The sequence below is a fragment of the Triturus cristatus genome, chromosome 7 (genome assembly GCF_964204655.1).
Source record: "Triturus cristatus chromosome 7, aTriCri1.1, whole genome shotgun sequence".
Classification (NCBI taxonomy): Eukaryota; Metazoa; Chordata; class Amphibia; order Caudata; family Salamandridae; genus Triturus; species Triturus cristatus.
In genome coordinates this window covers 295,955,554-295,978,150 of record NC_140590.1, presented here as the reverse complement: position 1 = coordinate 295,978,150, position 22,597 = coordinate 295,955,554, and the positions used below count along the sequence as shown (strand labels likewise).

General features: G+C 46.6%; 1 protein-coding gene across 1 annotated transcript in view; it reads right to left on the bottom strand.

The window, feature by feature from the left end:
• Positions 1-2,533: 2,533 nt before the first annotated feature.
• LOC146809488 (GTPase KRas-like) overlaps positions 2,534-22,597 on the bottom strand; it is a 194,178-nt gene continuing 174,114 nt past the window's right edge. The window contains exon 5 of the mRNA XM_085616336.1: positions 2,534-3,333. Within this exon, the coding sequence (XP_085472462.1) occupies positions 3,220-3,333 (114 nt within the window). The 3' untranslated portion in view covers positions 2,534-3,219. The remainder of the gene's footprint in view (positions 3,334-22,597) is intronic.

Below are 22,597 nucleotides of genomic sequence, written 5' to 3'. Positions count from 1 at the left end.
TATCTGTCAGGTAGCAATGTGAGCATCCCTGCACATATTTACCAAGCATTACTGCCTGGACAGTCAAGTCTGTAGGTATAGCCATTTGGCTCATTCAGTCCTGTAGAACATTTTAGTCTAAAATCTGTCCGCAGTCCTTTTCCAGGAATGGTATTGCGTGGGTAACTACTCAAAGGTAAGGAACCTGTGGCTAGATGTCTATCAGATGAACAAGTTACTTACCTTTGGTAACACTGTATCTGGTAACAACCATATCAAGCTGCAGATCCCTTACTGACCCACCCAGCCTCACCGCACTGCAGACCGGTTTCTAGGGTCAGGGCTGATCCCTTTCAGGGCCCGGGCTGATCCCTTTCAGGGCCCTAGTCTTCAAACACACAACTGTCAGTACATTTCATGGCTCTGCGCTTCTGGCATGGAAAGCCGTGAAAAGTAACTGACGTCAACGCACCACGGTGGGGCCTATATAGGTGACGTGGACATCACTTCCGGCACGGACAACGCTACGTGGAGTTGAGCAATGCCACCTACCTGCATGCATGGGTACTGCTAAAAGAATAATCTTCCGGATCCAGTCTGACAGCTGGGGGAATTCAAAGCTAAGGATTCTGCAGCTAAATATTGTCTCTACCGAAGGTAAGTTACTTGTTCTTTTAAAGTAACTTCACTAAGCAGACACCGTTTGTCGGGGATTGGCAGTTGCCTTGGACTTAGCTGGACTTTCTACAGTCTGAACATACTCTTTTCTAATCTTTAAAATGCTATGCTAACTCTGGCTTATCAGTTTCACGAAATTGCTAGTGATTAGGTCAAGCCTAAAACAAGCACATTCTCTCCTTATAGGCATCATCACCTTTTCTAAATGACTTTTAAATGGGAGGGTTATTGTAACGATGCAAAAAGGTACAGAGTTCCTCTGGCAAAGAAAAAGGGGGGCGGGGGGGCATGGGAAGAGAGGGAAGATGTATTGTCATGTGTCAAAGAAAATGGGGCCTGGTCAAAAGTGACACAGGTAAAGAACAGAAGGGGGAAATCCCTTGTTGGAACTAGGGCTCTCACACACCCAGCAAGCTAGGTGTCATGCTTCATCATTTGAGCCTGCCCCTCGTCAGGTCGGCGCTGCAATTCCTGACGGGCTCCCAATATTGGGGCTCTTTGGCAGGGATCTTTTGTTCCTGCCGAAGGGTACAGTGGGGGTAAGGGGCCCTAGGATGTGTAGATGTGGGTGAATGTATAAAATAGGTACTGTTAGTCCACACGTGAATTTTATTAAAGTGGTAAACATCCTAACTAAAAACAATAGGAGTTGAGGTGGGTATAGGCACTAGTGATTTATGTAACTAGTTATGCTTGCCCTACTCTCAAGAAGATCGACATGTTTCGTGCCATGGTAGCCAAAAAATGGTCAGGGCACTTCCTCAGGATCAATAATAAGAACTATCTACAACAATAGGTATGTGAACAATCTACATACCCAACAGGTTCAGTAAAGTAACCTGGAAAAAAGAAAAACGGAAAGGTGACAATAAACACATCAAGATGCACTCACATGATGAAACAGAATCTTATCATTAGGAGGCAGAAGGTATCCTCAAAGATAATGAGGAGAACCAATGGGAGGATAATTTAAAGGTGCGCAGATGTAGCAGTCACCCAGGGTGAGGGTAAACAGTTTCTCACGATAAAAGGATAAGAACAATGCAGTAAAGGGAACACTCACCTATACTGCTATCAAGTAAATCTTGCAGCAGTGACCGGCGGGTATAAAAGAACTCCAATGTGCGTCCTAAAGGCAGGTGCCGGAGGGGTGAGAAAAAAGTGGAAATTATGTTAAAAAGCGCGGTGCCGATTGCGGCAATTAAAGGAATGTGTATGGCTAATCCGCGAGCCCCCCGAGGGTTAGAGAGATCAGGGAGAGTCAAGGTGGACCATCACCTAGTTGTACACTAACAAGGGTGGTGTGCAGCCATGGTTACCAGACTACCAAGGGGCGGACGGTACGGAAGCCAAGCGCATGGGAGGGAGTGTAGTAAAAAGCCCATGCTCTCCTCCTGATGTGAAGAACCCACGCCGTCCCCCTATATGGCAGCAGGCCAAATCATGGACGGTAACGCCCATGTAGTATCAAATATGGAGTAGGTACCAAGCCTCTCCGCAACAAAATTCTCACCTCAGTTGGGATCTGGATAGGAGTGAGGGATGCGTATGGTACTCACCCGCGTCGTAAGACGCGTGTAATCCCCCCCCTTTTTCTTTGCCAGAGGAACTCTGTACCTTTTGGCATCATTAGTTGACGGGGTATGTACACTGGACCTCATTAAACTGACCCCCCCTTTGTCCCTATTTTGTTGATATATAGGGTTATTGTAACACCTGAAAACAAAAATGTTTTTTTAAATCCCCATGGCCCCTTACCAAAGACAAAAAGAAAAAACTTCATGTATGGACTTAAATATAAAATAGTTGTGACATCTACCCTTTTGTCTTTCACTCCCACTGTAAATTTAACAACTATAGGAAGAAAAAACACAAATTGAGAGGATTTGGTTTATTTTCCTTTGAAAGCAGAAAGGATTTTCTGTCATTTTTGGCCCATTTTGAATTCTGGTTAATTAGTACAACCGTCACCACATTAACCATCTCCATAACCAGCTACACTAGTTTAGATTAAACCAGAAGGGATTGAGGGCCGATCAAATCTGAAAGCCTTAGTAAAATTCATCTTCGTTGCATTTTCATAACGGCAGTGTATAGAGAATAGGACAAAATAGAAGTTCTCATTTTATTCTGGATATAACTGGGCCTTGGGTGTATCCAGCAGACCTGTAAACATTTTCCCCTTCTACCTGCTAAGAAGGAAAACAAAGCAACAGTTCAAAGAAAAAAAAAAAAGAGCAGGAAAGAAAGAAAAAAAAAAAAAATAATAATTGAACATTTCCAAGAAGCATCTTCATGTTATTAAAATCTTTCTAGGCTTCTTATTACAACATATGTGGCAAGTTTATTTTAGGCTGTGTGTGGAGTCTCTTTTGGCTTTGAGGTTTTTTCCCCTGTTCATTCAATTACTCAGTTTCAGAGAATAAAAAGGAAAAGTCGGTTCTGTGAGAATCAATTTGCATGCGTTTTAGAATTCCACATTTGCTCTTAGGACGAATGCCAGAAAAAACAGGCTCTTGGCGTAGTAGGGTCTTGGGGTCTGTATGACCAGCTCCACGTGTCTCATAGTAGGATACACTTCCTCTTGGAGGATTTCTTCTTCTTTTTTCCATTGCTGGCCTTTTCTTTGTGTTTATGGATCTCTCGGACCAGTGTATAAAAAGCATCTTCAACTCCCTTAGAGCAATCCACGATGCAGCAGATAAAAGAGAAAGAAAATAAAATTAGTATTTCCAGTACTGGATTGTGACACTATTCTAACTAATGTGCTATACAATTTCAGGTGCCTATTTTAAATATTAAAATCACGTACCTATAACAACTTTCTCTACTGTGAGCAATGTTGATTTCATTAAGTTTTGATTTCTTTGCCAACCCCTCTCATTATCTGAGAAAAATCTTGCAATGCTAAGGAACCGACACACAAGTCCCAACTTCATCACGATGCAAAGGTGTGTTGGTATTGGTTCCTGCAGTTCGCACCAAATATGTAAACGTCATTTGTATACATTAATAGATATACTTTCGCAGAAGGTCTTATAGCTTCTTTTCACTCCACAGTAAAAGTTACTCGCCGTAACTGGTCTTTCATTTCCTTGTTCTCACCCTATTTCCCTTTTCGATTCACATGTTATGTCCTCCCTAATACAGGAGGTGGTCATTGAAACACGACAATGCCACATATCTTTCGGGTTCCTCCCAGACTTCTCCTTTCCTCTCTGGCTATCCAGATGTTATGCCATATACACCTGAGAATTATGATAGAGGATGGATTGTGTAGAAGGATATTTCTACACTCAAGTCCTGGAATTCATTCACAGCTGCGCTAAATTTTAAAAAATCCAAAACGTAGGCCACATAACTATATCCAGAGCAATAGGCTACTGAAAAACTGCATAAGCTACCTTTACCATAACAAGAGAGCATAAAAATCTTAGCATTAGCATTTCAGTCCAGAAGAAACCAGAAATAGAAGCCTCGACACCTCGTGGCCAGTGTTGAAGCCGCTATCTGAAAGAAACAGTTAGTATAGATTCCTTACCTTCAAATTACCCCAGGCGTCAAACTGGATCTGGCAAGTTTTTCGCCAGTAGTCCTTCTGCACGTCGGAGGGTGGCGATGGTCAGCTTCGCATCCGTTGTTGGTGTCTTAGACGCCGCCCTCGCGCGCCAACGTCGTTCTTTCTTTCTCCGTGCCAGCCAGCGCAGATCCGGAGAGAGCAGTACCTCCAGTCACTTTTTGACTGAACTTTGAGTGACTTTTGTCGACATCTTTTGAGTTCTAACGACTCCTGGTGCATGTAGAGATGCCTGTATTCAAGGTTTGCGGTTCCTCTACCCGAATGATGTCTGTGACTGATCCGCACCGCGTGCGCCTCTTTTGCCTAGAGCGAGACCATGACCCCAAGTTATGCTCCGACTGCCGGACCATGGCTCCAAAGTCTTTGTGGGAGTGGTCCCGAAAGCTTCTTGAGCACCGGCAGTTGACTCCGCGCCATTCGGGGAACCGGTCGTGAGGGAGGTCAGGGGACCGGTCGCAGAGCCATCACCACTCGTCATCCAAGTCTTTGCACTCTGGATCAGGTAAGTCGAACCACAAGAAGAAGTCGAAGAAGCATCGTCTCTGACTTCTCCCTGTTGGGACGAGGGATACGGGTGGTGTTCCTCCCGCGGCTCCGAAGGGTCGACTCAGGGTTTCCCTTCCTTTCCGGGACCCAGAGCGACCCCTGCCCAGCTTCGTCAATTTTACGAGGCGATGTATGCCATCTTTGGGCAGCCTGATTCCACCGTTGTGCCTTTGGGCTCCGCAGACTCGGTTGGGGGTCCTAGGCCTTCAGTCGGTGGCTCCGGCCCAGCGCCACAGGGCCTTCATGGAACCAGGCCTGGATCCGGATCTGCGCCAGTTGACCTCATTACACCGCCACCGGCGCCACTTCCTTTGGCACTGCATCCGCACTAGGCGCCGGTCGTGCCCCCGGCCGGCGTCGGCCTCCATCCTGATGTGAACAAGGAGCTGGAGTGGCGTCGCCCAACACCGGATCTGGCGCAGAGTGGGGTTTTTGTGCCCCTGTTCACTCCTGGGATCGCTTTCAGGCCATATTGGCACCCAGAGGACGACTGGGAGGGGGTCAGGTGACACTCACCGACCAGTTGGATTATGCTCCTGACTGGAGAGAGGACCTGGGTGATGCCAATGGTCTTGATACCTCCCCTGACCTTGGCATGTTGTCTCCTCCTACCGTGGCCAGGGAGGAGGGAGTTTCCTATGCAGTGGTGTTGCGTAGGGCAGCTGAGGCTCTCCACCTTGAGCTCCCTACAGTGGCGGTCACGACTAACCTCCTGACAGAGGTGCTTCAACCGCAAGCAAGCTCTTCGGAGCCCCTGCTGCCGTTCAATGAAGCCCTTACCGACATCCTTTTGGGCACCTGGTCCAGGCCCAACACGGGGGCTCCCGTGGATAGGAGGATTGCCAGACACCACCGCCCAGACACGGGCAACCCCCACTTTTCTCTCCTAACACCCCATCCCTGAGAGCTTGGTGGTCCAAGCCTCTACTTCCAAGAGCGCATTCCCGAATGCTCCACCAGATAGGGAATCCAAGAAGCTGCATCATCTTGGGAAGAAGATTTTTTTCTTCCGCCAGCTTCGGCTGCGGTCGGTAAACACTGCATGTCTTTTGGGCCGCTATTCCCATTCTGTGTGGGACACGGTTGCGCAAGTGCTGCTTCAGTGTCCGCTGGAAGTCCGGACCGTAATCTCCCCGACAGTTGCCGCCGGGAGGGACGCAGCAAAGTTTACCATCTGATGTGGGCTGGATACGGCAGACTCTCTAGGCAGGACGATTTCCAAGTCAGTAGCCCTTCATCGCTACGCCTGAATGAGATCAACTGGCTTTTCTAGGGATGTCCAGAACACTCTTATGGACATGCCCTTTGATGGCGTCCCCTTTTTGGTAACAAAGCAAACGCTAAAGTGCGTTTCAAGGACTCACAGGCTACGGCTAAGCCCTTGGGCGTCTCCAGCCGCAGTCTGCTTTTCACCCCCTTCAAGGCTACGAAAGGGGTGCCCCACTACGTCCCGCCCAGAGCCACAGGCCATCGCAAGTTCCCAACTTTCGCGTGGACATGAGAACCACTGCCGTGGTTCTGGGGGCCAGCGGGCGGGCCAGTCCACCATCCCCTCCCCCCCCACCTGCTTCAGCCTCCAAACCTTCCTAGTCTGACATTTCAGGGCCATCAGTTGCCATTGAGCAGCAGGATCTGCCATCACCTCCCGTACTGGCGCACCATCACATCAGACAGGAGAGTTTTGCAGATAGTCCAAAGGGGCGACTCACTCCCCTGCGAGGCTACCCCTCCAGCCATGCCACCTCAGTACCATTGTATGTCGGAGGATCATCTGGACCTTCTCCAACAGGAATTCATGGCTCTCCTAGCCAAGGGTGCCATTGAGCGTGTTCCTGCCCCAGGAGTAGGTCGTAGTTGTTATTCCCACTACTTTCTGGTACCCAAGAAGGACAAGGGCCTGCGTCCTATCTTGGATCTCAGAAACATCAACCACTTCCTCCGGAAGGAGAAGGTTAAGATGACGATAGCTCAGGTATGGTCTGCCCTCGACCCTGGAGACTGGATGGTAGCATTGGACTTGCAGGGCGGTTATTTTCACATCCCCCGTCCTGCCTGCGGTTCACGGTAGGCCATGAGCACTTTGTTCACCATGCTCCCTTTGGCCTTACCTGCACCCCTCGGGTGTTCACTAAAGTGATGGCTGTGGTCGCAGCTCATCTGCACAGATCTGGGGTTCCAGTCTTCCCCTCTCTCAACGACTGGCTGTTGAAGGCGGGCTCGCTCTAGGCTGTCGTCTCCCACCTCCAGACTACGGTCGACATCCTGCATTCGCTTGGGTTCTCCATCAATGTGCAGGAGTCACACCTGCCCCCTCTCAGAAGCTCCTCTTCATCGGAGCGGTTCTGGACACAGCGCAGTTTCGGGTTTATCCTACCGAGCAGCGAGTCCAGGATTTTCAGCCTATGATTCAGATATTTCAGCCTCTATTCTGGGTTTCGGTCTGGATGACCCCAAAGCTGCTGGGCCTCATGGCCTCCTGCATCCTGCTGGTCAATTGTGCCAGGTGGCATATGCCGGATCTGCAGTGAGACCTGAAGTTCCAGTGGGCGCAGCATCAGGGGATTCTGTCCGATTACGTCCCAATCTCGGAGGGCACTGCACGACAATTGCAGTGGTGGCTCACGAACGTGGATTAGGTCAACGGCAGATCCCTCTCCCCTCCCCAACGAGAACACAGAGTGGTGACAGACGCATCCCTTCTGGGATGGGGCTGCCACATGGGAGAGGCATAGATCAAAGGCCTCTGGCAGAGTCCAGACTCCACATTAACCTTCTGGAGCTTCGGGCGATCCATCTTGCACTCAAACCTTCCTTCCCTCCCTCTGTTCAGGGAAGGGTAGTGCAGGTGTTAACAGACAACACCACCGCCATGTGGTACTGCAACAAACCGGGCGCGGTGGGGTGGGGTCGTGGACCCTATGTCAGGAGGCCCTCCGCCTCTGGACATGGCTGGAACATCAGGGATTATCCCTGGTGATTAAATACCTGGCAGGTTCTCTGAACGCCAAGGCGGACAAACTCTGCCCCAGGTGCATGATGGATCACGAATGGAGTCTTCACTCTGAGGTGGTGCAAGGTCTCTTTCAGCAGTGGAGAGCGCCTTTGTTAGCTCTATTCGCCACGAAGAGAACTCGCAATGTCAGCAATTCTGCGCATTGGAATTTCCAAGGCGGCACACGCTAGGCGACCCATTTCACCGCGAGTGGAGTTGTGGTCTTCTATATGCCTTTGCGCCTTTACCACTTCTGCCCAGAGTGCTGAAGAAGATCAAGCGCGACCGGGCCAAAGTCATTCTTGTAGCTCCGGATTGGGCAGTGAGTCTGGTATCCAGAGCTGCTCAACATGGCCATACTGCCTCTTCAGGAGGATTTTCTATCGCAGCAGCAGGGAAGGTCCTCCACCCGAACATGTCCAGTCTCCACCTCCTTGCGTGGAGATTGAGCGGTGGCAGTTGAAGTCATTTAACTTGCCTGCTGAAGTCTGATGTACTCTTGGCAGCCAGGCGTCCCTCCACTAAGATGGTACAAATTTGTGGCATGGTGCACAGCAAAGGCTGTGGATCCCCTTTCTGCTCCACTTTCTGAGGTTCTCTTGTTCCTCCTTTCTTTGGCCCAGCAGGGCTCTGCTCTGGGCAGTATCAAGGGTTACCTTTCAGCCATTTCTGCCTTTCTAAGGCTTCCTGATCACCCTTCTCTCCAAGTGCCCGGCTGTAAATAGTTTCTTAAAGGCATTACTCATCTCTTTCCTCCTATCCCCTCCATAATGCCTCAGTGGGACTTGAATTTGGTCTGGACCTATTTGATGTGCGTACCCTTTGAGCCGCTTCACAACTGTCCTCTACGACTCCTAAGACTGCATTCCTGGTAGCCATCACATCTGCCAGAAGTGAGTGAGTTCCAGGCTCTTTCATCCAAGCCTCCTTTTGTGGCTGTACATCCGGACAAGGTTGTCCTAGGAACTTGTCCATCCTTTCTTCCCAAGGTGGTCACCTCCTTTCACATCAGGCATATCATCACTTTGCCCACCTTCTTTCCGCCTCCTTCTAAATAGGAATAGAGGCTCCATCGTCTGGACCCAAAACGTGCGCTTTCCTTCTATCTGGATCACACCAAACAGTTCCGGGTGGATGACCAGCTCTTTGTTGGCTACGTGGGCAACAAGAAAGGTCGGGCTGTACACAAGTGGGCCATCGCTAGACGAGTCGTTTTGTGTATTAAAGCCTGCTATTCTCTAGCAAAAAAGGAGCCTCTAGTGGGGCTATGCACCAATTGCACCAGGGCAACGGCAGCCACTACTGCTTTGGAATGGGTAGTCCCTCTGAATGACATCTGTCAGGCAGCTACGTGGGCATCCCTACACACTTTTACCAAACACTACTGCCTGGACAGCCAAGTCTGGAGAGGCGGCTTCTTTGGCGGTTCTGTTCTCCAGCACTTTCTGGTGTGAACTTGGTTCGCAGACACACCTCCGGGGCTGGTATTGCTGGGCTATCTATTCTAAACGGTAAGGAATCTATAACTAACTGTTTCTTTCAGATGAACAAGTTACTTACCTTCGGTAACGATATATCTGTAAGAAACATAGGTTATTGATAGATTCCTTACCGCCCCATCCATCCTCCCCGTTCGGCGAACTGACTTCTGGGGTTAAGGACATCCTTTCAGTGCAATAGTTTTGTGCACCAGTGGTCAGTGTCTTGCATGGCTCTGCGTTTCTGGCGCGTAAAGGTGTTTCCAGAACTGACGTCAGCGTGCGAGGGCGGCGTCTAAGTAGCTACTGCGACGTCATCCCGGTGACCACGACGCCAACGACAGACACGGAGCCGACCGACACCACCTTACGACACGCAGTGGTACTGCTGGCGAAAAGATTTCCGGATCCAGTCTGACGCCTGGGGGTAATTCTAAGGTAAGGAATCTATAACTAACCTATGCTTCTTACAGATATATCGTTACCGGAGGCAAGTAACTTGTTCATCTGGCACAAATTACCAAGATGGAGAGTAATTTAGACCAATGAACTCAAAAACGCAGGCAACTTAATGTCAATGTTTTGAAAAGTTGTGGCAGTTTGTAGGTAAGAAGAGCTTGAGTGCCGTGTGAGTGGTGAGAACATCTAGATTGAAAAAAGCCACCTCTTCTGCATCATAACAGGCCTTTCTGAGCATATAGAAAAAAAGCAGAACGTACAAGATGTATGAATCACCACGTTCATTTCTTTTCACGTTTTTCCAGTCACAACGATGGAGCACCTCACATGAAATGAGTCACTAGCTGAAATTCATTTGATTATAGCAATCCAACATATGCTTCATACTTTTGTTCAACGACCAATAGTGACTGTGACCCATCACCAATGGCAAAGGATTTAGAAAGGAAAATGCTACTTACCAGTATGCATCTGCTCTTGGCATGTAGAGCTGCAGAGATTTACACTGTGCATAGATCGCCATTTAGTGTTGGGCTCGGATGCTTGCACCTTGTTGTCTTGGAAGAAGTCTTTTGTAGTCACAAGATAGGGGACTCCTACCTTGGACGATAGTGCACATGGGCATCGACACCATCCTCCGATTGTTTTTCGCCATGATGGAGTTTGTAATAAACAGAAAGATGTCCATGAGAATGTATCTAAGTAAGATATCACTGGAACAGATACAGGTTCCGGGGAGGTCAGTGGGCGTGTGAATCTCTGCATCTCTACATGCCAAGAACAGATGCAAACTGGTAAGTAGCATTTTCCATTTGAGGCATATGAGCTGCAGAATTCACACTCTGTGCATAGACTGTACAGCAGTGTCTCCCCTAGCAGTGGTCGCCTGTATCTGTTGCAGTGGTTTGAAAAAGTGTCTTAAGAACAGCTTTTCCTACAGAAGATTGTTGCTTTGCCTGTACATCTACACAATCGTGTTTGGTGAAGGTGTGTGCTGTAGACCATGTTGCTGCCTTCTAGAGGAATGTTTCCTAAGAATGCCATGGAAGCCCCTAGTCTGTGTTGGATGCGCTCTAGGGGGAATTGTTAACGTATGTTTGCTTTCTGATAGCATATTTGAATACATTTTACTCTCCACCTGGCAATTCCGGCTTCAGAAATAGGGTTGCCTTTATGAGGTGGAGAGAAAGCTACAAACAGTTGTTTTGTCTTTCTAAAGGCTTTAGTCCTGTCTATATAGTAAAGTTCTTTTAACGTCGAGCGAATGAAGAGCTCTTTCCGCAACGGAATCAGGATTTTGGAAAAATACTGGTAACTCTACTGATTGATTAAGATGGAAAGCAGAGATTAATTTGGGAAGGAATTTTGGATTTGTCCTAAGAACCAACCTTGCTACGATTTATTTGTAAGAATGGTTCTTGTATAGTTAAAGCCTGGATCACACTTACTCTCTTGAGAGAGGTGATTGCGACAAGGAAAGCTACTTTCCATGTAAGGAATTGTAGTTCGCATTTGTGTAAAGGCTCGAATGGGGGACCCATGAGTCTAGTAAGAACAATGTTTAGGTTTCACACTGGAGATGGTGGCAGTCTGGGTGAAATTATCCTTTTAAGGCTTTGATAGAAGGTACTCTAAAAAATGACAAATGTCTGTCTGTTTTGTAGGTAGGCGGCAAGGGGAGCTAGATGTAATCTTATTGATGAGAATGCCAGATTGCATCTTTGTAGATGTAGCAAATAGCAGATAATGTTCTGAATTGAAGCATCCAATGGGTCAATGTTATTATTGCAGTAAATGACAAATCTCTTCCATTTAGCTGCATAGCAAGCTCTAGTAGTAGGGAGTCTGGGTTCATTAATAATGATCATACAGTCCGGTGGGAGGTTAAGGTAACCGAACTCTAGGAATTCAGGAGCCAGATCGCTAGATTCAGTTGTGCTGGATCTGGATGCCTTATCTCTCCATGGTTCTGCGTTAGCAGCTTTGGGGAGAGACTTAATTTTTGGTGTGGAACTACTGAGGCGTTTGAGTAGTGTTGTGAACAATGGTTGCTGTGCCCATGTTGGAGCAACTAGGATCATCTTGAGAGACTGTTTGAGCTTGCGTACTACTAGTGGAATGAGCGGGAGTGGCGGAAAAGCGTATGCAAATCTGCCTGACCAGTTCATACAAATATCAAATTGCTCTTGGACAACGGCTGTGGGAACCTGGCGGCAAAGGTTGGGCATTTTGCGTCTGCATGTGTGGCGAACAGATCTATGTCTGGTTGGCCCCACATCTGGAAGAAGGGTTGAAGAACTTGCAGATGAAGTGCCCATCTGTGTATCTGTTGAGTGACGACTCAACAGACCCGCCATCTGTTTGTTCACCCCTGGAAGATGTTCTGACAGAAAATATAGGTTTTGTGGACTGGCCCATCTCCATATACTTTGCGATAGGTGAGACAGCTGCAAAGAGGGTGTTCCTCCTGGTTCCTGTATGTAATACATTGCTGTCATAGTGTCTGTGCGTAGTGTGTAGGACAGCTTTGTTGAGGAGATGCGTTTGGAACGATTTTAACGCTAGAAAAATTGCCAGTAATTCTAGGTAATTGATGTGGAACAATTTTTGTTGAGTGGTCCACCTGCCCTGAATCGTGTGGTTTAGGAGATGGGCTCCCCAGCCCGTGAGTGATGAGTCCGCTGTTAGCACTATTTGTTGAACCGGCTCTAGGAACAGCCGCCCTCTGGAAAGATTTGGTGCGTTCCACCACTGCAGAGATAGATGTGTGCGGCTGTAAGTTGACCTTGAGCCTGGTTCCACTGACGTGCTAAGCATTCCTGTAAAGGTCGCATTTGAAGTCTTGCGTGAGGTACAATTAAAAATGCAAGAGGCTATCATTCCTATGAGTTGCATAAACACTCGTGCTGGGAGAGAGTGTTGGGGCTGAAACTTGGAGAGGAGGGTCTGCATACTGGCTATCCTTGCTGGATTGGGGTATGCCAGAGCTTTGGAAGTGTCCACTGTGGCTCCTAGATACTGATGCATGTAGGAGGGTTGAAGGTGTGACTTGGTGTAGTTTGCTGTGAACCCCAAGTTGTGTAGCAGCTGAATGGTTTGATAAGTGTGGTGAACACACTGGTTGTATGACTTGGCTTTTATGAGCCAGTCGTCGAGGTATGGAAATACATGGATTTGTTCTCCTCGTAAATGTGCGGCTACTACTGCAAGGCACTTTGTGAACACCCTGGGTGTTGTGGTCACCCCAACTGAAAGGACTTTGAACGGATAGTGTTGGCCGTTCAGTGTGAACATTAGGTATTTTCTGTGAGCAGGGTGTATGGGAATATGGAAGTAGGCGTCCTTGAGATCTATTGTGGCAAGGAAGTTGCGTTGTTGAAGCAGTGGAAGGACTTGTTGAAGAGTGATCATGTGAAAACTATCTGACTGTATGTAGAGATTGAGAGGTCTGAAGTCCAATATTGGCCTTAGGGTACCGTTCTTTTTGGGGGGATTAGGAAATATAGAGTAAACTCCTGTTCCTTGATGTTGTATGGGGACTGGTTCTATTGCATGCTTTTGAAGCAGCGAAAGAACTTCCTGTTTGAGGAGTGTCAGATGTTCCGTGGACTTTGGACGCTGCTTGGGTGGTATGTTGGGTGGAGTTGCTGTCAGTTCCAGGCAGTAACCATACGGGATAATTTGTCTTACCCACTTGTCTGTAGTGATGGATTTCCAGACAGATAGGAACTGTGAGAGTCTCCCTCCGACCAGAGTGGAATGGTCTGGAGGGAAGTCACTGTTTATTAGAGGGAGAGGCGCGAGTGTTGTTGTTACCTCGGCCTATTCCTTTGTTGTTATTTCCTCTGTATCCACCTCTAAAATATCCCCTTTTGGGGGATGCTTGTGTGGGGTTTTTGTAGGAGGAAGAAGCAGTGTCTGCACTGATATTTCTGGATGTGCCTCTATAGAAGGAGAGTCGAAAGGAACCTCATGTGGCTGGAGACTGTAATGCTCCCATGGATTTAGCAGTCTCCGTGTCCTTTCATTTTTTCTAAAGCTGTATCCACAGCTGGGCTAAACAGTTGTTCATGATTGAACGGGTGATTGAGGATAGTGGTTTGTACCTCCTCTTTGAAGTCAGAGATGCACAACCAAGCATGTCCTCAGTAACACTAGTGTTAATGGACTTGGATGCAGTGTCTGCTGCATCAAGGGCACACTTAATTGATGCATTGGTTATTAATTTGCCCTCTTGAATCAAATCATTGGCCTTGTTCTTATATTGATGAGGCAAATGCTGCAATGGTTTTTTTTAGCTGGTCGTAATGAGCCCTATCATACCTGGCAAGTAATGCCTGCGCATTGGCTATCCTCCATTGATTAGCTGCTTGGGCAGCAACTCGTTTGGCCGAAGCATCTAATAATTTGGACTCTGTCCGGGGGTAGAGCATCACCAGAGGTTTGAGAGTTGGCATGTTTTCTAGCGTTGGTGACCACTAGAGAATCTAAAAGTAGTTGACCCTTGATGTAGGTGGGAACATTGGGAGCGGGTTTATATTTGTCAATTCTGGGGTTAAGAATTTTAGCCCGTACAGGGTCTGTGAATACGGTTGGGGCGTTTTTAATGACGCCTTTTAGCATTGGTAAAGTTTGTACAGTTTTTTGGGACTGTGCAAAGGTGTCTATTAGGAAGTCCTCCTCTGCGGGGTCTGAATACAATTCCAGTGTGTGCACACTAAGCACTGAGAATATTGCCCACACAGTGTGTAGTATATACGCATCGGTAATAAGTCCAGGGCAGTGCATTCACTAGTCCTTGACTGCACCCGTGCACAAGCGATCCGTGCAGCGCACGAACACGCGCGGATCCAATATTCGCTGCAGTTATTTGTGCAGACAGACAGTGACTGTGTATATTGCGCCCACAGGCAGGACTGCACAGTTTACATTTTTGTATTTAGTGTGCAGTGCACACACTGCATTCAGTATGTGGATACAAAGCACACAAAGATGGAACTTAACCCTCGCACCACACAGTTAAATCCTTGCAGTACAAATAACCAGTGAATGCATACTGCGCACACAAAAGGTGGTGATCAGGCCCATTGAACTGCATGCTGGTGCGCGTTTGTGCAGTGCACACACATTCAGACAATGACGGCAGAGGAAAAACGGGCAAGGGGTGGACCATTGCCACGGCACTCCGTTTCCTCAGGAGTATCGCACGCGCACATCCAGGGAGTGAATACAGCGCACATGCAGTGAGTGCACGCAGAGCACACACGGACATTCAGCGGACCATTTGCATCAATTGCATGTGTTGCTTATTTTCAGTGCACACATCCAGTGAGTGCGTGAGGCACAGAGCTAGTGAGGGAATGAATGCACGCAGGGCGCATCCAGCGAGTGAATTCAGCGCATTCAGTGAGGCATGTAGCGCACACCCAGTGTGTGCATATGGAGACACACAGACACGTAATGGACAGTTTTCACAAACTGCACCGAATGCCTGTTTGTTCAGTGCACACGCGCATATAGTGAATGCATACAGCCTACGAGCAGCCAGGGAGCAGACCATTTGCACTAACTGCACAGACTGCCTGTTTGTTCAGTACTCCCGCGCATGAAGTGAGTGCATACAGGGCACACACCTTCAGGTAACGGATCGTTTGCACTAACTGCACCAATTGCCTGTTTGTTCGGTGCACATGTGAGTGCGTGCAGCCAGGGGGCGGACCCGTTGCACTAACTGCACCGACTGCTTGTTTGTTTTGTGCACACACGCATGCAGTGAGTGCAGGCAGCACACACGCAGCCAGAGAGAAGGCAGACCTTGCACTGCACAGAGAGGGCTCTTTACTTATTTTAGCACTGCACACACGGACGGCCGTGGAGCCCCGCGGTGGTAGCAGACTGAGGCAGACAGGGAGGGCTTCAGACAGAGTTCGGGGAGACTGGCGGCAGGAGATCCCAGATCTGGGGCAAACAGCTGTGAGTTCCCCATTAGACTGCAGCGCGACACCCACTCCCCAGCTGGGTCCTCCGGGAGACTGGCAGAACGGCTATTGCGTATCCCAGTCAGCCCACCAGAAAGCAGCGCATCATACCCAGTGTGCAAATAGTCTCCTACAAATGCCGTACCATGAGAGGGGATTTTGCATGTACCCCCAAAACATTCTTGCGGGACCCCCAAACCACTGTGGAAACTCCGAACCTTATTGGCGAACCACGCGGAACAAACATTTTAAGGGAAGGAGGGCGGGGGAGTAATTTAGTTGGATTTCTCACCCCTAGTCGGGTTTTTTAGCTGGTATTTTTTGTACACAATATAATTGCGAAATGTGCTTGAATTATGATTTAGTTTTTTACGACAACTTAATTGAAAACCCGTGAAGGGGGGGGGCGGGGTGATGCAGACAGGGGAGGAAAGTGAAGTGATTATGCGTTTCCTTTTCTGAAATGTCCAGACTGACATTAAAATCTCTCTGCAGGCGGCATGCATCTCAAACTGTTGACTAATTCAGATCCGTGTCCTCTTTTCCAGATGACTTTTTAGGACAAGCATCGATCTCTTGTCTTTATGGGGACATGTGTTTCTAATTAGAAACACATGGTCCCATAAAGATAAGAAAGTGCTTTGCGACAGCAGCAAAGCAGGCGACCCAGTCCGGATCGGAGGCGAAAGGGAGTCTACAAAAAACGCCAGACAATGGAAATGAGGGGCGGGGCTTCGAGTCCCTTTCTGAAAACCCCTCATCTGCAGAATCTCTTGCCGAGCGAGCAGAGCTTTGCGCTGCAACTCCAGGCGAGACCTAAAAATGGTATATGAACACTAGTACATTAAGGACAGTAGTATTTTGTTTGTGTTGTAACAGCAAATCATAGAGCATCAGTCTGCTGTTTTATTGATTTCAGAGTGGGAGCATCAATAAACATCTTTCTAAGCATATCTTAACTATTATTTTAATGGTCAGTGCCAAGGGTAAAGGTTTGAAAGTTGGTTCAAGTGCATTTCTCCAAGTCCACAGCAAGTTGTAGCAGTGCTTAATTTGTAAAACATTAAGTGCCACAGCTCTGACCAGGAGGCCACGGCAGCTTGCACCACCCATCGCCCCGGTCATCGCTGCCAAAACAACTACTAACTATCTGTCTCACATGTAAATTCAACAGTACAGATTGTTCCAGGCACCCAAAGCCAAAGAAATGGCTGGGGAGGCAGCTATTAGTTATTTTTTTATGTATATTGTTTTCCTAAACAACTGTGTTGTATCCTGCTTATACATTTAGGTGTACCTTCATTTTGTTGCTACTACTTAGCAATTCTTCAGTGTGTTCTTTCCATTTCCATTCCTCAATGTACATGCAGGTGTTCTATTACTCAATTGTATCAATGTGCTTGCATGTGTTCGATTCCTCAATTATATCAAGGTACGTGCATGTGATAGTTCTATTACTCCATTGTTTCAATTTATCTGCATGCATGTTTGGAGCTTTCTCTATTTGGGATTGCTTCTCAATTTATTTTCTATGTGCACGTGTGTCTACTGCATTCCCTAGTTGGATTGTACATTTCAATTGTTCATTTATCAATGTGCATGCGTGTGTTCATTTACTCAGTTACGGAGTTCTATTCTATTTTCAAGTTGCGCAGTATTTCCCCACCAAGGTCTACACGGCTCAATTGCTTTCTCAATTTCAATGCTTGCAGTACTTCCCCAATCTCCATCTACCAGATTTTTCTTCTTTACTCTTCAACTCGTGTGTTCTCAAATGTTGCAATTTCTAGGGACACAGACCTCCTTCCGCCTTCAGTGAAGTGCATCCTGTCTTCCTGAATCAAAGCTTCAAGGATCAAGGGTTCCAGTTTCTACTAGCCTGTCTCAAAGTGCTCCCGCACACATCTATTGTACCTGCCTCCCAGTTTCTACTAGCCTGTCTCAAAGTGCTCCCTCACACATCTATTGTGCCTGCCTCCCAGTTTCTTTTACTTATACAGCGCCTCTAGAATCTACTTATCTTCCTACTTTGCAGTAAGTACCACTTCCTAACTATCAACCAGTCTGCTCCCAGTTCTCGACGTGGGTCTTCAGATCAGCAACACCTAAAGAGGAGTCTGGGGCACACACCTCGAATTATACTTTAAATGTGCCTGGGAGGGTCAAGACTCTACTTAGACATATTTTATACAGTGTGTAAGCAGATCTGTGAATTTTTATTACGCAGATGCTTCATTTCAAGCACGTCTGGTGCAGTGATATTTCCTCCCTAACACCCACGTTACTTGTACATCCATGGACGTATGGGGTGGCTCAATTTCAATGTTATTATGGGCCCCATACTTCCCCTGTGCTTATGGCAGTTCAAACGTCTTGTGAAAATTCCTCTCGAGGCATGCACGGCGTTCCCCTGGCGCGTGCAACTTTTCAAAACATGTGCACCTCTGCGCGTGCACTATTACCCTTTTGCCAGTTTCCATCGAAGTCTTCGTGCAATCCCGGTGACGTTGTCCACTCTTCCTTTTGTGACACCTTCTTCAAATGTTTTTAGAGGTTTTGGTGTGCGGCTGGCCTTACAGCCACCCGGCACATAAGTCTGGTAACATGTTACCATCTCAGTATTGGCGTATAACATCAAGATCTTGGTCCCCTCTGTCATTCACGATCTTCTCCCTCAACAAAGTTTTCTTCAAATAATGGCAGTGTCGCACTGTAAGTATCGGTGTGATTCTGCCACACATCTCTAGCTGCTCTATCAACTCTACATGGACACTGTATTGTTGAGCACAAGTTCTACATCGGTTTACCTCATGTTCTAGCACTATGTCAAAGACTTGTTTTCCTGCCATTATGTTTCTTGTTAACTGGATCTACTTTAGACTCCAGTGTTTCACTATGTGCAGTGTGGTACTCCTCAATTTTAAAATGCTATTAATTGATTATGTATGGTTTCAAATTTCACTGCACATTCTTCTAGTGTTACTCTTTTGTTCTTTTTTTTTTAAAAATGTACATGCAGGCCTGGACTTGGTTTTACGTTTCAGGTCAAATGTTATCACAAATTGTATTTGGGCGTGTTTCGCTTTGTGCATTTTGGTTGTGCCTTTTATACGTTTTGTGGTTACTGTTTTCTCAATTATTTCTTGCAAGATTGCATGGCATGTGTGTAATTTCGCTCTAATTCAATGGTGTACCTTTACATGAGGTTGTCCAGGTAACACATTACTCGAGCCTCTTTTTTTTTTTCCTCTCAACTTGTGCATGTCAAGTGACCTCTGCTTGAGGTTGTCCGGGTTTGCTCTTTCTCAAAGTTACACGTTTTCAAAAGATCTATTACATACTGTTTATTCTCTTGTATGCCTTTATCCTCTATTTTCAATTTGTGCAACATTCCCTTGTAAGGTTTACAAGGTTCAATTACTCTATTTTTCTCAATTTGAATTTGTGCAACATTACTTGATTTTAATTTGACCAATACTTTCACGAGATATTGCAAAGTTAAACTATTCGATGTTTTCAATTTCTATTTGTGCAGTTCTCCCTAGCTGGGATTGCACATTTCAATGTATGTCAATTTGGGAACGTTTGTCAAGGTTTTTCTGCTCAAGGTTTTCCAGTTTGTACGTTCTCAAAAGTCTCAATTTCAATTTTGCAGTTTTCCCTTGGTGGGATAGCAGTTCAATCTAGTTTCAAGTCTATTATATGAGTTTTTCGCTTCTCTAGTCTTGTTGTTTTACATCGTTGCATACAGGGACGGAATGAGTCAATTTTATTTGGTAATTCATTCTCTTCTCTGTATCACTATGAGTTTTTATCATCTTCAAGTCCAGTTGCTTAACATTATATTTTACCCTTCTGCTGTCTGTTGCCTCCTGTCGCACCTGTCTGACCAGTGGGAATGTCTGTAGGTAAAGATCATCATTTTTCCATTCCTTGAGTTTCATTGTATATTGTTGTGATGGGAGAAAAGGAGGTATGTTGTATCCTGCTTATTGTACATTTCCATCTATGCCTTTATTCACCCCTTGCTCTTCTAGTAGAATGCCTATGTACTGTGATGCACTACGGAATGTTGGGTGCTGGTTGAGAAAAGCCACAGTTATCATGGGGCTGAGCAGCATGCTGGCTGCTCCTGGTAGGGTTCATCTATTGGACATATGATCTTTCCAATAAATACCTCTTAAATATATCTACCAGCTTTGAGTTCATTACGACAAACTGTTATACTGCTCATCTCTAAATAACATGAGCAGCGCCACCTTGTGGCAGACTGCCCTAAGTGAGGTGTTGACAATTCGGTGCAGAGCACCGGAAAGCTCCGGCTCAAATTAAGCACTGAGGCCAACTTGGCTTCAAGGCTTCATTATTCTTTTGACCTACTCTAGCAAAAGCAGATTACACTTTATAGGGTTGAAGTCCCATAACTTGACATCTCAAACCCAGAATCTGGAGTTACAATTTTGATGAGGGCATGTGATTCGTAAGCTTTTGCTGCTGCCCGCTTACTTTTTATTTACCATTGTATCTGCGTGGGGGTTTGGAGTTTGGGTTCACCTCTCCGTGTTGCAGGGTGTACTGTTAAGGGGTTTTTAATTTGTTTCATGGTTTTCTGTGGACACCACTGTTTGTTGCTGGGTGTCTGTCTAGTTTCCTAAGTGCGCCTACTGCTCTCTGCGCTTACGTTCGAGGTCTCTTCCTGCTTATTTGCCTACAATACCACTCCTGACTCAGGGAGGGTGAGAGTCTTCACGCTTGCCTTTCTCCTCAGCGGCAGAAAGGAGCCATTTTTCCTTGCCCTTCTGGGATTCCCGCAAGACGGCATCTTGGGTGGGTTAGCAGTCTAGGTGTCTGCTTACCCCCCACGGTGCCTATATCATGCACACTGCTTTGCGGACGCACACAGTGGGCGTGCCAAAGGCACGCCTGTTTGCACCCAGATCGTACAGTGACGGAACCCCTGCTAGTTTCATCCCAGAAACCTCAAACCTAATCATCTTCTTGGGTAAATAACTTTAAACTTTTAACAAGGGGAGTAAAAAATTGTAACCACTCTAACATGACCTCGCTATGCCTAGATAACAGCGAAGGCTGTAAGAGCTGTGGATTTCAGCTCACAGGAACTTTCTCTCAGTCTAGCTTTCACGATCAGGGCCTTGGCGTCCACTTTAAAAATCTTCCTATGACATTCACCTGCATCCTTGTGAACTCTCGCTCATTAATAAAACATGCCATAGAAATGGCAGAATTGACTGACTCCCATAAGCCAGATATTACATTCATTACTGAAACCCAGGCTAATAATACATCAATGCTTGAACTTCTAACTGCAACCCTTGGAGGATATAGGTTGCACAGACAAGACCGCCCGCTAAAAGGAGGAGGTGGTCTGGGCATTTTATATTGGGACAATCTTAGTCAAATCTTCGACCAACCTGACCGAAGACTGAAGTTGTATCGTTTAAAGGTTTTTTTTTTTGTCAATTCAAAGTTAGAGGATCCCAAAGATAGATTTTTAAATTCAATCAGCTCCCTCCTGGAGGACAACATCTGTAAAACTGATCTTACGGTCCGCAGAGATTTCAATCTTCCCCTTAGAATCTCTGGTGGACAAATACACCACCTTTCTACTCGATATCTTGAATGCTTTGGATCTTCCTCAACTAATACAAGTACCTACCCACAGTGCTGGCCATACCTTGGAGACACTGTTCTCTGATAATCAAGCCATTTCCTTCCTCAAAGTGCTTCCATTATCCTGGTCGGATCATTCAGCCATTTAAGGATGTTGAAGTTAGCCAAGCTCCAAATAACAGACATAATTCATGCCAGTATAGGGCTTGGTCCAACCTAGATTAAAAAAAAATAACAAACAAGTACTGATTAATTAATTTCCACCTCTGGTGAGCAATCTGGAGTTAGCCGCTCAGGAGTACTCAGTTTGGCTAAACACAGCCTTCTCGCAGACTGTTCCTATTGAAATAGGTTCAATCTAGTAGGAATAAACCATCTGATCCTTGGTTTTCTGAAGCCCTTTGAATAGAAAAAAAAGCTGTGGACGTCAAGAAAGGAAATGGAGAGCCCAATACGACTCACACGAGAGAGGAATTTACAAACTATCCCCTATCTAAATACAAAACCATTCTAATTAAGGAAAACACGGCATACTACATGGTGCAAATTGAATCCTCTAAAAACTCTGCAAAATAACTTTAGCAGGTAATAAACTAACCAGAGAAGGAGACTGGATTAGTCAGTCCTTTTGCATTATCACTCAGTACTTCAGAAACAAAATAATTTTTTAAGTTGTTTGCTCACTCCTGTAACAATAACCTGCCTGCTTTCAGTAGTGGCTTAGATGGCTACTCTGATAGCATTTCTTCACTGGCCGTCTTCAATACCTTTTCCCCAGTCACAATAGTGCAAATGGTGGATCTTGTACATACCATCAAATCCAGTTCACCAGATGATCCATGCCCTTCTTCAGTGCTTAAGTCTATCTCAAATGCAAAAACAACAGTTGGACAGAATGCAGAATAATATCATACATTCACCCCAGTACAGCGATCTGGGCCTAAATCCATCGTTTTTTTGCTCACCATGCCGATCCAGTTTCAACCCAGCCATATGCAAATCAGTCTTGACCCTGTGCCTCATGGGAACAGTCCAGCCCGAACTGCCAAGCCAGGTCCTCCCGCGACTGGAACCAAGCATCCTAGGACCGGTTTCCAGGGAGGACCTGGCTTGGCAGTTCGGGCTGGACGATGGATTTAGGCCCAGATCTCTGTACTGGGGTGAATGTATGACATTGTTCTGCATTCTGTCCATCAACTGTTTTTGCATTTGTCACCCAAAGTGGGATGGGTATGCTCATACGCGAGTCCCGTGCTCTCCATGCCACTGGAATCAA